Source organism: Octopus bimaculoides, chromosome 3 (assembly GCF_046866305.1).
Source record: "Octopus bimaculoides isolate indiv1 chromosome 3, ASM4686630v1, whole genome shotgun sequence".
NCBI classification, from domain to species: Eukaryota; Metazoa; Mollusca; class Cephalopoda; order Octopoda; family Octopodidae; genus Octopus; species Octopus bimaculoides.
Genome location: NC_142930.1, coordinates 166,444,095 through 166,459,865, shown reverse-complemented (window position 1 = coordinate 166,459,865; position 15,771 = coordinate 166,444,095). Strand labels below are relative to the sequence as shown.

At 42.8% G+C, this 15,771-nt stretch overlaps 1 protein-coding gene across 4 annotated transcripts in view; it reads left to right on the top strand.

Annotated features, from left to right (window-relative positions):
- Window positions 1-15,771, top strand: part of LOC106867633 (uncharacterized) — a 274,630-nt gene that overhangs the window by 170,190 nt on the left and 88,669 nt on the right. For all 4 annotated transcript variants that reach the window (XM_089349994.1, XM_089349993.1, XM_089349991.1 and 1 more), the window contains exon 9: window positions 327-449. In XM_089349994.1, coding sequence (XP_089206120.1) covers window positions 327-449 — 123 coding nt within the window. The remainder of the gene's footprint in view (window positions 1-326; window positions 450-15,771) is intronic.

The following is a 15,771-nucleotide window of genomic DNA, read 5'->3' as shown; positions in this document are numbered from 1 at the left end:
ATATATATATATATATATACGTACATTGTGTGTGTGTGTGTACGTTTATACGTTTGTTTTATGTCAAATTATATAAAAGCAGTTTAGCATTAAACTAAAGTATAACTCAATACATTTTGGTTAATTTTATTAATTTTTACTGCCGTTAAGCCGAAACTTCGAAATCACTGTCAATCTCTTCTCACACACACACACAGCGTACGTGTTTGCATGTGTGTGTGTGTGTACGGTGTATCCGCGAGTGCATGTGTGTATTCGTTTATCTCTGCATGTCTTTGTCAAACTCTTCTCACACATTAATCTTGCTCCATTGTGCATTTTTCCAGACATTGACGAATGTGCCCGACGTACCGGTGCATGCAAGCAGGAGTGCATCAACACCGTGGGATCTTACACATGTTCCTGTATCAAAGGATTTCAGCTGGGAACAGACGGTCGCTCTTGTTACCGTAAGTATACAATACAACCCTTGTTAATTGGCTGTGGGCGGTTTACGGTGATTTGCATATTAACGTGGTGAATGTCGCAGTATCAGAGTTAATCTCGAAGGTTGGGGCTGTGACCCGGGACCAACAAAAGAATCGATTACTTGGGCGCGGAGCTCGTTAGAAATATCAGTCAAATCTCCCTCAAATCGCTCTTTATCATCTTCAATAATGTATTCCCCAACACACAACAAAGACGTGGTGGTCACGTGTAGGAAGCTTTGGATCATAGGTATGCTTGATTGGGGCTGACCTCGGCCTAAAACAAAAATCCATTAGTTTTTGTTCATTATTTGAAGTCAAATTATTTCATTTACTTTTTCTGCTGTTCTTGAGGAATGTACGAGATTTACACAATCTCCAAGTATTATTCTAAGAACAAAAATAATTCGCACATTGTGTAAAAATATACGAAATGGAGATACGACCAGGGTGTAAGAGTTTTGCACTGGAAACTGTGCTGGAAACACATGGTACAATCAGCAAGTCGAAAGAGTACTGGATTCGGAGAAATGCAAGATTTTGTGGGACATTCCTATTCAAACGGACAAAAAGCGAGAAATAATAGACCCGACATTATAGATAACGAAAAGCAGAGTTGCTTACTTATCGAACCATCATGCCTGTTTGATTCCAATATCGCAAAGAAAAAGGAAGTAAAAAATACAATCCCTTAAAGTTTGAAATAGGAAGAATTTGGAGCATGAAAACGGTAAAGGTGATGCCTATAATAACTGGTGTATTGGGAACAGTAAGCAAAGATATAGACAAATGGCTGAAGGAGATTGGAATAGAATGCCTGGTTCTTACTGAAAGTTTGTCACTTAGGGACAGCAAGGATTACCAGGAAGGTCCCAAACACTTAAAAGACTGCTGAAAACTTGTGGATACCTAAGGTTACAGGTGGTAACCCGCTACTCACATAATTCCTACCAGAAATAAGATCGAACATGGGCCAAACCAAAGTAATAATTTATGGGCCAGCAAGTTTTTGAGGGGAATGGGAAATCGATTACGTCGAATGCAGTTGTACTTATTTCATCGACCCCAAAAATATGAAAGGCAAAGTCGAGCTCGACGGAATTTGAACACAGAACGTAAAGACAATCCTAAGGCCGCTAAGCATTTTGTCCAGAATCCAAATGATTCGGCCAGCTCGCCGCCTTAATAACAATCACAACATCTATATCCTCTATTTTTTTTTAATTCTGGTGTCACCAAGTTATATATTCCTTTACGTTGCGAGTTCTAGTCCTGTCGATGGTTCCATAAAATCAAGTACCAGTCAAATACTGGGGTTCATAGAATCCACTGTACTGTCTAACCCCAAAATATGTGAAATTATGTCTATAAGTTAGTTTTAACGGAGCGTCAGACAAAAAAAAATGAAACTGGGAAACATTGATACAAGGGAAGTAACTCTATTGCTCTGAGATAGTCTCTTAGAATTACTTCCCTTGACCTGCTGTATCCATCTCAGATTTGAGAGTAAGAGAGAAAATAACTTACTGTCATGTGTGAATGCTTTTGTGTAAGCAGACGTGGCTGACTGCTTGGCCGATCCCTTCGCAATCATAAGGTTTCAGGTTCAGTCGTATCTTTCACCATATCATCGGGTCAACCGAATCCTTAGGAGAGAAACTGAAGTAAACGGAAATTGTGTAGAAGCCCACTCAGTACTCTTCCTGTAATCTAAATGGACCAAAACCTTGTCAGTGTCACGTTGATTGGGGCTGGGAATTGTGTTATGGTTAGAGGTCTGTGGAATACTCGGCCACTTATGATATAATCTTATTGTATAGTTGAGTTGATTGAACAAGTGAATGCTCCCCGTCGAGACTAACGGAGGATCCATAAATATATCAGAACTCCGAGTATTAATAAAAACAATTTCTGAAATGATTTCTTTTAATAATCCTTTTTGTAATAAAAAACAAGACCTAGAATTTGGAGAGAAGGGTGCAGCTGGTTACATCGAGCCCCCAGTCTTCAACTAGTATTTATTTTATCGACTCCGAGCGGGTGCATAGCAATGAGGAACTCGGCGAGATGTGAACTCAGAACAAAAAGGGTCGGAAGAAATGCCACTATTTTGATCGACGCACCGACGATTCTGTCAGCTCGCCGCCTTAATAATTAATTAATAATTGATAACTTTGTGTGTGCCAGATACTGAATAATAAGTCTCTTCCAACAGTCTTTTATAGATTAAGGAAATATGGTTAGTAAAATTCTTTGATTTTCTTCTCATTCAAATATATATACACTCGTTACAGTCTCTCTCTCTCTCTCTCTCTCTCTCTCACTCACTCACTCACTCACTCACTCACACACACACACACACACACACACACACACACCCGCATCCGCACCCGCACCCGCGTATCCACCCTCACCACACACTGCGATCCCGTATTGCAACTGTATCGATGTTGATCCTTCCAGTGTTTGCGGTTTTCGGTTTTTTGTTGCGTCCTCAAACACAACAGAGTCAGCGGGATGCGAACTCGCGGTTCCACTTCCTCCGTATTCCTCCCTTTTTCCGTATTTCTCCCTTCTTCCGCATTCCTCCGTTCTTAAATTCTCAATGAAAATCGATACCATAATCAATCAAGTTATTTTTATTCCTTTACAAAACCGAATCAGATTTTGTGTTGTCAGTGGAAAACAGAAATGTTGACTTATTTATCTTTTATTAGACTGCGGCCATGCTGGGGCACCGCGTAGGAGAATTTTTAGTCGAATGACGACTCGACCCCAGTACTTTTTTAAGCATGGTACTTATTCTATCAGACACATTTGCTGAAGTGCTAAGTTATGAGAACGTAAACACACCCAATACCGGTTGTCAAACGATGGTAGAGGATAAAGAGACACAAAGGTGCGTGGGTGAGTGGATGGATGGATGGATGGATGGATGGATTGATATAGAGATGGATGGATGTGGAGACGGATGGATAGATGGATGGATAGATAGATAGATAGATAGATAGATAGATACATTTCTTTTATTAGCCACACAGGGCTCAACGAAGATGGGACAAATACAATGTAGAGCTTTTCTTTTTGGGAGGGGGAAGGAAGGAAAAAAAAAAAAAAAAAAATTGGTGGTGTCGATCAAAAGGGATCGTAGGAAGGGAAAAAGGGGCAGTTCGATCAAAAGGGATCGAAAAAAAAAGAAAAGGAAAGGCCGATCAATAGGGATCGTGTATCACACAGTAATGTTCTCGTGTAAAAAGAGGGGAGGACAGTTTAGGTTTAGCCGTGGAAGGAAAAGCCCACGGAAAAGACCACGGTAACCTTGGTCAATATTCTCATTGAAGAAACTATAACAGTAAGTGACTCTCTTTTGCCTTTTTGTTTTATTTTTTTTCTTGTTCATAGGGTTATGCTCAAGATGGCTCCGTCGTTCACACGTGCCATCCTTGCTACATTCACCCATCTTTTTTTGAAGCATTCACTAGACAAGACTTCCCTTTCTACTCTCAACTTCCTCTTCAGGTGATACTTGAAGAAGTTGATGAGAGATTGCCCAGAGAGGAAAGTCTTTGTCTCTAGACCTTTCAGACGCGTCCACCATACACATTCTTTCGCCATAGCCACAAGTACGATGAAAATAGCTCTTCCTTCCCGTTTAAAGGAAGGAGGCGCGACAATATTCACGATAGACTCGGCTGATAGACCGACTCGTCCCACACGCGATAGCAGTTGTTCGACGTAAGCCCACAGCTCGGAAATGGTGGGACACTGTACGAGTGCGTGCAGAACGGTTTCGTCGCTCTGCCGGCATCTCGGACAGGTCGGCCCCGTGTTTCTCGAGCCATGCCTGTAGAGCTTATCCCGAACGGGTAGTGCTTCTCGATAGCACTGCCAGGCCAGGGATCTCTGGAAGTTGTCCATAGGTCCCGGCCCGAAGGTCGTCTTAAACAGGCGGGTCAGGTATTCCTCGTCGACGCCCAGGTTCGCCCCGAGATCGTCGTCGTACCTTCCCTCCACTAATCCACTATAGAATGCGTTAGTTGTGATGCAGTCGCTCAAGGTTGACCCGGGTTGTTGGAGTTGCCGAAGAGCAGCGCGACACTCGCGGTGCCATTCGCCCTTCCTCGGCCTCTTCTTGATCCATGACTGCAGTTCGGTCATGGAGACGAGCTGCGGGAAAGCGCGCCGCACAAACGGTGACCACACCTGTTCACCGCTGTCTACGTAGAGCCGGAGATGTCGCAGTCTCAGCGCGTGTCTGCGCATCATCAACCACGGCATGCCCAGTCCTCCTTTTAACGGGTGTTGGCAGCAAACGGATCGCCTAACCATCGGAACGCTTCCTTTCCACAAGAAGCGGAAGAGGATGCGCTCCAGTTTGGTGATGGTAGGGTCGGGACAAGGAACGACGGTCAGGCGGTAGTAGATGACGGACGCGATGTACGTGTTCGCCACCTCCGCCCGACCTTTCAGGGAAAGCTTCCTCTCGGCCCATTGCCGGGCTAGAGTGGCCACCCTTCTCGTTATCTCGTCCCAGTTCTTCTCCGTTTGGAGGTCTGGACCAAACCAGACCCCGAGCATCTCAACCGGACCGTCAGTCCAACGTCCCACGACGGAGGCGCTACTTGACGGCATGGGGTTGCTTCTCCAGGTGCCGAGCCGCAAGCCCACTGACTTATCCCGGTTGATTTTCGCTCCCGTTACCGCTTCGTAGTCTCTCAGTGTCTCGCCGACAAGCTCGATGTGCTTTTGGCTAGACACTATGACGGTGACGTCGTCCGCGTATGCCGACACGCTCGTCCCGCATCCCAACTCTCGCGGGATGCCCCTCAGCGTCGCCAGCTTCCGCAGTAGTGGCTCGAGAGTCAACACGTACAGAAGCGACGAGAGGGGGCATCCCTGACGGACCGAACGTGCAATGTCGAAGGGTCTTGATAGATGCCCATTGACGCGAACTACCGAACGGATGCCTCTGTACAAGGCAGCCATCCAGCCGCGGAAAATGGGACCGAAGCCGGCTGCTATGAGGACAGCCTCCAAGTATTGATGGTCTACCCTATCGAAAGCTTTCGATTGATCTAAATTGATCAGGGCCCCACCCATGCCAGGTTCCTTAACTACCCTCTCTATGATGTAGCGCATCAGATGGAGGTTGTCATGGATGCTCCTGCCCGGCACCGCGCACGTTTGCGCCTTGCCGATCAGTTTCTCGATGACAAGCGCCAACCGCTTGGCTAACACCTTGGCCAAAATTTTCAAGTCTGCATTGAGCAGAGTGATGGGCCTAAAGTTATCTATGACGTCCCCCTTGTTTGGATCTTTCTTCAGCAGCGTTACGGCTCCTCGACTCACAAAACCGGGAATGCTCCCGTTTTGCTGCCAGTTGCAGTACACCGCCACCAAGACGTCTCCAAACAAGTCTGGCTTACAGTTGTAAAGCTCGTAGGGCAGACCATCCAAACCCGGAGATTTGTCCCTCGAGCATCCCGCCATCGCGTCCCTCACTTCCGCCGCCGTGATGGCACCTTCGCAGCACTCCGCCTCTCTTGCCGAGAGTCGTGGCAGGCTGTGCAGGTAGGCACTGAAGTCCACCCTGCGTTCTCGCTCGCCATTCGTCCCAAACAGTCGAGCAAAGTGCCGCTGAAAGGCCTCACACATTTTGCTTGGCTCGAGCAGCTCGCGCCCCTGTTCGTCCACCAGAGACCGAATGGTGGCTTTGTTGCCCTGTTGCGCCTCCGCCACCCGGGCCTCTCGTGCGGCTCCAACACCTTCGTTTCTTAGAGCACGCATCCTAGCCCTGACAACGCACCCTTCGTGTTTGGCGTTGAAGTGTTGGTCAAGGGCCAACCTCGCCGCCAAAACGTCGGATGCGATGCCACTTCTAATTGCCTCTTCTAGCTTCTTAACTAGTTCACCCTCTACTCTGTTTCTGTCTATGGCTAGTGCTTTGCTATACCTAACCGTTTCTGCTTTTATTGCTCTCTTGAGGGCAAACCACCATTTGTTATTGATGATGGCTCCTGTCAAAGCCCTCTTTACTAACGTGCTAATCCGGTCTCTGAAAACTGGTCTCGACGGGAAAGACGCGTTTAGTTTCCAGTAACCGGAGCCCTGCCTATGTGTCTTATCTAAGTCTAGCGTACACGTCACAAGTTTGTGATCCGTGTAGCTGACTATGTGAAATTGTGGACACCCTATGCTATCTCTATCTACTCTCCTACACAGTATTCTATCTAGATACGATCTCGACGACCCGATGCGGTTTGTCCATGTCCACATTGGCGCATTCGGGTAATCGAGTCGGTACCTGTCAGACAGTTGAAAGCGTCTGAGCAGGTCTTTGAGGCATTTGCATCCCCGTCTATTCCTATCTCTGCCCACATAGTCTAGATGCGTGTCCAAGGTAGCATTCCAATCCCCCACTAAAAGTAAAGGACGAGACGTTCCTAGGAATACTTCTAGACGTCGAAAGAAATCCGGCCTACCTGTTAAAGGTGGTGCGTATACTGATATGAGTCGAAAAGCACACCCATCGCTGCCATCGACATCCAGAACAACCAATCTACCCTCCGGGTCTATGAATACTGTCTTTACTTCGAGATCCAGACTCTTGCGAAAGAGTACCGCCGTGCCACTACCGCCCATTCTCGGCAGACAGGGAGAAAAATAAATGTTAAACTGTCTGCCAAACATGGACGATAGGGCCCGCGGATCATGGAGTCTGGTCTCGCTTATGGCTATGATTTCTAGTTTATGTGACTTTATGTCATTTAGGAGGTACCCTTGTTTCCAAGGGGACCCCAAGCCACGCGCATTTACACAACCAATCTTGAGCATCATTTTGATTTGAGTGTTAAAGTTTTATAAAGAGAGTCACTTACCGTTTGAGAGTTTTTGTGTCTCCTCCTTCGGGTTTTCTTCGAGGAGATCACTATATAGTTTTTTCGCCAGGTATTTTTGGCATTTGCCAACTGCCTTTGGAAAAATAGATTTTAGTGTGTGGTGCAGGGTTGGTGTTATGTGTAGTATTTTGATGTGTTCTGGCGGTGTTGTGTATGGGTGGTTGCTGGTTTTTATGTCTTCGTTTGTTATGTTTGTTTTTGTGTTGATGTATTCCATCAACTCTGAGTTTTTTGTGTTGATGGCAGTGAGCATTGTGTGTGTACTTGCTTTTGGGGTTTTGTTGCTTGTGTTGTAGTTGTGTGTGCTTGTGTTGGTGTCTGGAGTGTTTTCGGGAGTTGTGTATCTCCCTGCTTTGTTTGTGTTTGCTTTTCTTTTCTTGCTCCTCTTCCTCCTTCCTTTCTGGGCTATTTGCCATTCCTCATTACTTTCATCTTCCGACGAAGGTTCTGAGGAATCGGAAGGGGGTAGGGGCAAATTGTGAGCGTCTGTGTGTGCTTGTGTGAGTGGTTGTGTTGCTGTTTTTGTTGGTGCTGATGGCTTGTTATTTGTGTGAGGTGTGTGTGATGTGGGGGAGGGGGAAACAGTCTTGGAATTTTCTTTCTTTTCCCCTGCTTCCTCACTTGTTGTTTTTGCAGATGCTGTTGTCTTCTCAGTTGCCAGTGTTGCTTGTGTTTCTCTTGTTTTGATTGTTGATGGTGGTGTTGGTAGTAGGGTTTTTTTTCCGGGTTTTGGTGGTTGCCCTTGTTGCTTTTTTTGGTTGGCGGCGGTTGGGCAACTGTCCTTGAGGTGTGCCTCGCTGCCGCATACATAACAACGTGGCCGCCTTCCTTCCACCACTACATATAACTTGTGGTCCTTTGCCAGTTGGATGTGTGTGGGGATCTTTTGGCACTCCTCTTCAGTGATGTGGAGGAGGACTTCGACTTTTTTTCCCCCTTCCCAGTTTTTCTCCTCTGCAGTAGCAATTTCTAATATATTTGCCTCCTCCATTTCGAGGCATATAGAACCTACTATCCACTGTGTTTCCACTTGTGAAGGGACATTCTTTACTGTCACCTTCGTCACTCTCTGTCCAAGATAACTCGGTATCATCACCAAGTCATCTGTGTGGAGAGAGAGTGTTGAAAATTCCTTCGCTAACTGTTCGCTCTTAAAGCGTACTAGGACCGTGGCAAATTTTCGTCCCCAAGTAACATGACTTTGAAAGGGCCATATCGGTTTGAGACAAATCTCAATTTTTTGGGTGGAGAAATTCTCCGGTCGCTTCGTTTTCTTGTTGATAAGTCTGTATGATATGTGCTTCTTGTTTGTATTTTCAATAATTGCTTTTGGTATGTGTATTTGTACAGTGTCACCTTCTTTCGTGAGAAGGGATTTTGTGTCATTGATTTGTTTTTGGGTGAATGTTAATATTGTTCTTTTTTCTTTCGTTGCATCGGCAAAATTTGTTTTTGTGATGCTGGCAGATATGTTGTTTGTGGCGTTTGTGGTGTTGTTTATCTTGTTCGTCTTGTAGTTGTTGATGGTGGTATTGACAGTGGTGTTGGTACTGCCAGGTTCAAAGGTGGTGGTAGTGGCGGCAGAGTTTGTCGAAGTAGTGGTGGTGTTGGTGTTGAAGGTCGGTGTCCTGTTGTTGTTGCTGTTGTTATTGTCACTGGTAGTAGCAGTGGTGAGGACAGTGGTCGTGTTAGCAAGGACATTTGTGTCGTTGTCGTTGTTGTTGCTGTTGTTGTTGTTGTCTTTGTCGTTGTTGTTGTTGTTGTCACTGGTGACGGTGGCAGGCAAGACTGCTGTAGCAGCAGAGTTTGTACACGTGATGGTGGTAGTGGTGGTGGTTGAGGCAGCAGCAGTTGACTCAGAATCATTGCTCTTCTTCATCACTTGTCTGCGTTCATGCGGAACGGCATTAAGTGTTTTCGCCTCTGGCATTAGGAGCGGGAAGTCGGCCTCGTTGAAAACCTTAGCCATATTCGTTTTAAAGAATATGGCTAGGAACGAGGAAGATATGTTTGAATTTTTGGAAATAAGGCTCTAAATAGAGCTATTTCCGATTTGAAAAATATATGTTCACGAAGTATTTTGTGTTATACACAACTTATACAAAATTTTAAAACAAAATAGGTCTTTTAAGAGGTGAAAAATGCAACTTACATGGGAGCCGATGTGTCTACCGTCCGTCCATGATGATAGATAGATAGATAGATAGATAGATAGATAACGGGCTTCTTAGAGTCTCCGTCTAGCAAATCCACACACAAGGCTATAGCAGAACACACTTACCCAAGGTGCTACACAGTGGGCCTGAGCCCGGAACCGTGTGGTTGGAAAACAAACTTCTTACCATACAACCGCGCCTACGCCTTCTTCATGGTTCGTTGTCCAAATGCTCTGAGTTCAAATACAACCAGAATACATTTAATCTTGAATTCTTCAAAACCTGATAACATAAACTTCTTTGATATTTTATCGACAACGTCAATGATTCTAGATAATTATTTCAGGAAGAAAGAAATTGTTTTACGGTTTAGTCCGTAGTGGGTCTGTACCTATGGGGGGAGGTTTGTTATTTTATAGGTTCTTTCACACTATTGAGGCCCATGTTCACTTTAAACGTCTGTCAGTCGGTATCTGCTGAGAATATATGGGCAGAGAAGCAATCCCGAAGGACTGATATTCCAGTGAGGAAGGATTAGAGACAAGGGCTTGTACAGAACTGGGGTGGCACATAGCAACAGCGGCAATAAGTTAAACGATGGCTTTGAGATGGTCACAGTGTAGGTCTTAAATAGCTGGTTCAGATGAAAAAGGGTTGCAGTAGAATCGACAGAAAAAGAGAAGTGGTATTGGCGTGAGAGGTTATATCACTGGTGAGTTACGGTCGGGACGTGGACGATCTAGTGTGTTGGTACTGGCAGTAGTGCTGTTCCAGATAAAGGAACAGTACTCCTTTAAGGATCTTAATCGGACCTAGGGACTGTTCTGTATTTCTCGACATATGAAACTATTAGTATCATTCTTTCTGTATAGCATTGGTTTTGATTTCTATGAACAAAGCGTTGTGGCCAGGACCAATCACTTTGTTTTCAGACATAATGTATCTTGGACTATACTGCTAACAGGTCCTTCTTTTATTAAGATAGTAAGGTCTCATTTGAAGCAGATTTGACTGTTGTCTTTAGCAAGCTTATCGATTGTCTAAATATACCCGTCCCTCCTCCATTACTCATAAATTGTTATTTATCAGTAATAATGTGATATTGGAAAATTTATTGATTTCAGATGTTTTATCAATATCGGCTTTATGCAGAAAGACTACACACACACACACACACACAACAGGCTTCTCTCAGTTTCCATCTTCCAAATTCACTCACGAGGCTTTGTTTGACTCATAGCTATAGAAGACTCTTCCTCAAAGTGCCATACAGTGGGTCTGAACCCGAAATCATGGAGTTGGGAAGCAAACTTCTTACCCATATAGCCACCCCTTTACCTACAGATACACAAATACATACATACATACATGTATGTGTGTGTGTTATTTAATAGCAGTTTTGATTTGACTCAAACGTAATTTCGTAGGTTCGTCAAACGAACTTATCTTGTCAACACCAGACTGACCAAAACTTGTTTCTGTTGGCACTGCTCTGGCCAATGCCTTGACTTCTACTATAAGATCTAGCTAACAAAATCTTGATCTTCGGCTTTAGCTCCACAGTAACCAAAGTCTGTTCTCCTGCCAGCGCCGGGCTAACGAAAGCCTTAAGACAGACGATAGACTTCGATTCTGCAATAGCCCCGCTCTGGCCTAAATTTGTGTTCGTGTCCAGCATCGGTCTGACCAAAACCTTTTCCACTGTTAGCCTTAGGATGGACAAAGCCTTGTTTCTATTGTAACCCTGGAATAACCAAATCTTTGCCTTTAGCTCCAGACAGAGCTGGCCATAGCTCACTCATCTAGTATTAATCCGGATTAAACAAAGATTTGTCTACTACTTTTTTCCCAGCTGACCAAAACCTTTTCTCCTGTTAGCACCAGGCTGACCAACGCCTTGTCTTTAGCAGTGGACAAACCTAATCTTTGTACGATTATATATATATATATATATATATATATATATATATATATATATATATATATATATATATATATATATATGTATGTATTTAGCGAGAACTGGCGGTTATGAGCGGTAGTGGTATCAATTAGACCCAGAGGTTTCAGGTAATGCTGAGTAAGCGCTATGGATAGACAATAGCTAAGCTCCAGGTTCGGTGATTATGCGAATAAGGGGTCCAACGTAGGTCATATATCAGCGTGTGTATATAAGGATTTACTTTTCGTAATGAGATAAAAAAAAAAAACCCAAGGCTGTGTATATTGTTCTAAAATATACACACCCTTGGTTTTTTATCTCATTACGAAAAGTAAATCCTTATATATATATATATATGTGTGTGTGTGTGTATACATTTGTATTTATGTATATATTTGTGTGTGCGCGCACTCTTGCATCATATATCCGAAATAAGTTTTCTTCCCCTAAGACATATATTCTAGGTAGCAAACTCAAAAGTCCACCCTCTTTAACACCACAATCTGGTCCTTGGGGACGTGTGACCCTGTTTGTCCTCCCTGTTGCCAGTATCGTATTCCAAACACTACACCCGGTTCATACCCGACAGATATCGATCTACAGATATTCGGGTGAAATATTAAACATCAGTCTCACCTGTCTGAAGGTGCATCACCTGCAGAGATTACTGGTACTGGCAACTTCTCCTCCTCCCTCTCCAGCTTAGAAAAGTAAATATATATATACTCACCAGCACATGAAACCTGCTAGAAATAGCAACCAAATTCTCTTAAATCACACATTGCAAGGACACGTTGGACTACAAGATCCTAGATCTACGAAAATACGGCTTGGTTAGAGCTGCTATGTCTCCGATCATAGGTCTCTGTTCAACCACAGTTGACCTAGGGCTACACAAGATCAACAACAGTAACAACATACATAAACTTGTATATATAATATACACGTGCACAGACTCATTCTGACATATATATATACACATACACGCATACAAAATATACACACACATGCATTTACAGCAATACACTCACCTACAAGCACGCGTGTGTGTGCGTATAAAGTATATATACCAGACACAGGTATGTATATCAATGATGGGAATAAAGTTGGTCTGTCTTGACTCAGTGAATAATATTAATACAAAATAAAGAAAGGGGTCTTCGAAACAGGAAAGGGGTGGGTTCGGATAGGGTATCAAGATGAGAAAGGGCCGGGTAGGAAATGGGTGTAGCCACGTTGAAAAATGTCGTGGACAGAAGGGTTGTGTTGTCACATGAAACGGGTTTCCGGGGCTGCCATGAACATGCATTATTAATATCGGGGGGGGGGGAGACAATAGAAGACTATTTATCATATATTTACATATCTGGTGCGTATGGATGCACAGCTATGTATTCTTACACACACACTCACACACACAAACACACACACACACACACAGTAGGTTATATATAAATTATGTAAATCGATTTATGTGTGTTTCAAATGTGTGATATATATACGTGTGTGTGTGTGTGTGTGCGTGTGTGTATGCGTAGGTATCTATTTCCACGCAGACATGCACACACAGAATAGGTTCTATGTAAATTATGTAAATAGATTTATGTGTGTATGCATGTACATACGTGTTTCAAATGTGTTGTATACACGTATATATGTGCGTGTATGTGTATCCGCAAGTATCTACTTTCACACACACACAGAGCAGATTCTATGTAAATTATGTAAATATATTTATGCGTGTGTGTGTGTGTGCATGCACATACATGTGAGTTTCAAATGTGTGATATATACGTGTGTGTGTGTATTTATGCTTATTTATAACAAAACCAATTCTACATTAATCTGGTGGGTCACACTATAGTTTTGTGGTTTTACTAATTTATCGTTATTAAAAAAGAAAATTGATTGTGACTTCGAAGTTCCGACCAGTTAAGCCATTGTCAGACTACCGAAACTTCGAAGTCATTGTCAATAATATTCTTGTTTAAGAATAATACACGCTGTGCAAAATGCTTAGCAGTATTTAATCCGTCTTCACGTTCCGAGTTCAAATTCCGCTGAGGTCGACTTTGCCTTTCATCCTTTCGGGGTCGATAAAATAAGTACTAGTCGGATACTTGGATCGATGTAACCGACTTATCCCTCCTCCCCTCCCGCTGGAACTTGCTGGCTTTGTGCAAAAATTTGAAACGAATGTGCTTATGATTTCTGGACAGTCATCATGTGTAGTTACCTCTTGTCTGGCGCGTCTTTCTGCAAACATGGATGAAGCAAAGACCAAGGCCGGGGTTCTGGCATATGGTTAGGGCACATGTCGCCAGGGGTTCTTCGGTGTCTGCTACTGATTGGGACCACACAGCTGGTGCAAATTCAACATTCACATTCTACAAAGGGCTTTATGGTGGTGGTCATGAACGACGCTGGCATGGAAGAGATTCCGGTCTTCGACCAAAACAATCTGAGAAGAAGGTGAATGATGGATGCGTATGAAACAACTAAGAAGACTTTCCAACCTGGACCAACCTTCGTGAATTTCTGCAATGAACACGTGAAGAGGAAGGTTCTGGCCTCATACAATTCATCTGTAAAGTGGAGATGCTCGCGACACGCATGACTGACTGCGAATGAATCTGACCCCGAATATCAGACAGTCGGCAGGTCACAGACGGAATTTACGGTGGGGTACTTTCCTTTGGTAACTCTGAATTTGACACGGGTATGTTGTAAAACGATTTTCAACAAGCTTTTTAGAAATATACCATATCTTATTTCATGGCATTAGACCGCGTTTTTAGTAGTAGCAGTAGCAGTAGTAGTAGTGGTGGTCGTCGTCGTTGTTGTTGTCGTTTTTATTGTTTATTTGTAATTTGGTTTTTCTCTCTCTCCTCACAAAAGACATTGGTATGTAATGGATTGTCAAAGAGGAGTGACAAGGAGACAGACCTTTCACAGTTAAATAAATGAGTTTGTGCTCACCAGACGATGATGATGATAATAATAATAATAATAATAATAATAATAATAATAATAATAATAATAATAATAAGGAAGCTGACAAATACAAACAAGAAATCAATCTACCTAACAAATACGAAGAAGAAGAAGAAGAAACAACAAAAGCTATAAAACAAATGAAATCCAAACTAAAACTAGAACAGCAACGGACCATGATAAAACGATGGCAAGAAAAGCCCCTACATGGTAAATACTGGGCTAAACTAAATGCGAAAGAAATAGACAGAGAAAAATCCCAGCAATGGCTGAGAAGCTCAGGACTCAAAGCAGAGACTGAAGGATTTTTAATTGCTGCACAAGACCAAAGCCTCCCCACCAGAAATTACCAAAAACACATAATGAAAAGAAATATAACAAGTAACTGTAGAATATGTGGAGATCGACAAGAAACAATAAATCATATTATCTCTGGCTGCCCAGTCCTGGCTAAGAAGGAATATATTCACAGACACGACAGAGCTGGGACCTATATACACTGGAAGCTATGCCAACATTATGGAATAACAACAGAAAAAAGATGGTATAAACACATGCCAGAAAAGGTCACAGAAAACGAGAAAGCAACCATACTCTGGGATATGCCAATACACACAGATAGAGAAATTAAGGCAAATAGACCAGATATAGTTGTCAAAGATCATGAAGAAAAAAAATGCTTTCTAATTGATGTATCAATACCAGCAGATGACAACGTTTCTCTAAAAGAAATGGAAAAACTTTCAAAATACAAAGACCTGGAAATAGAGATAACTCGAATGTGGAATCTAAAAACAGAAACAATTCCTATCATAGTAGGTGCCTTAGGTATAATAAAAAAATATTCAGACAAATACATAACAAAAATAGTAGGACTTACAAATATATATAACATACAGAAAATTGCACTACTGGGTACTGCACACATTCTACGCAAAACACTTTCAATACAGTAAACATAAGAGCACCACAGCAAACCACAGCACATACCCAAGGCGCACAGAGCTGCGCTCGGTAGTGAAGTGAAAGCACGTTATAAAAATAAAACTACTGAATAATAATAATAATAATAATAATAATAATAATAATAATAATGTATTTGACCCAGAAATAATATATCAAAGAAACATGATAGATATTCTTTTTAGAGTATAAAACTCTGAAAAATAAAGAGAGAAAAAAATCCAGCCCTTTTTTATCGTTAACATTTTTATTGTTTGCATACAAAGATGAACCTAACAAAATCACAACCGCCGTGCTGACTCTCAGGAATAAAATGGCTTCTCGCTAAACAATTTTCATTTGACGGTCAA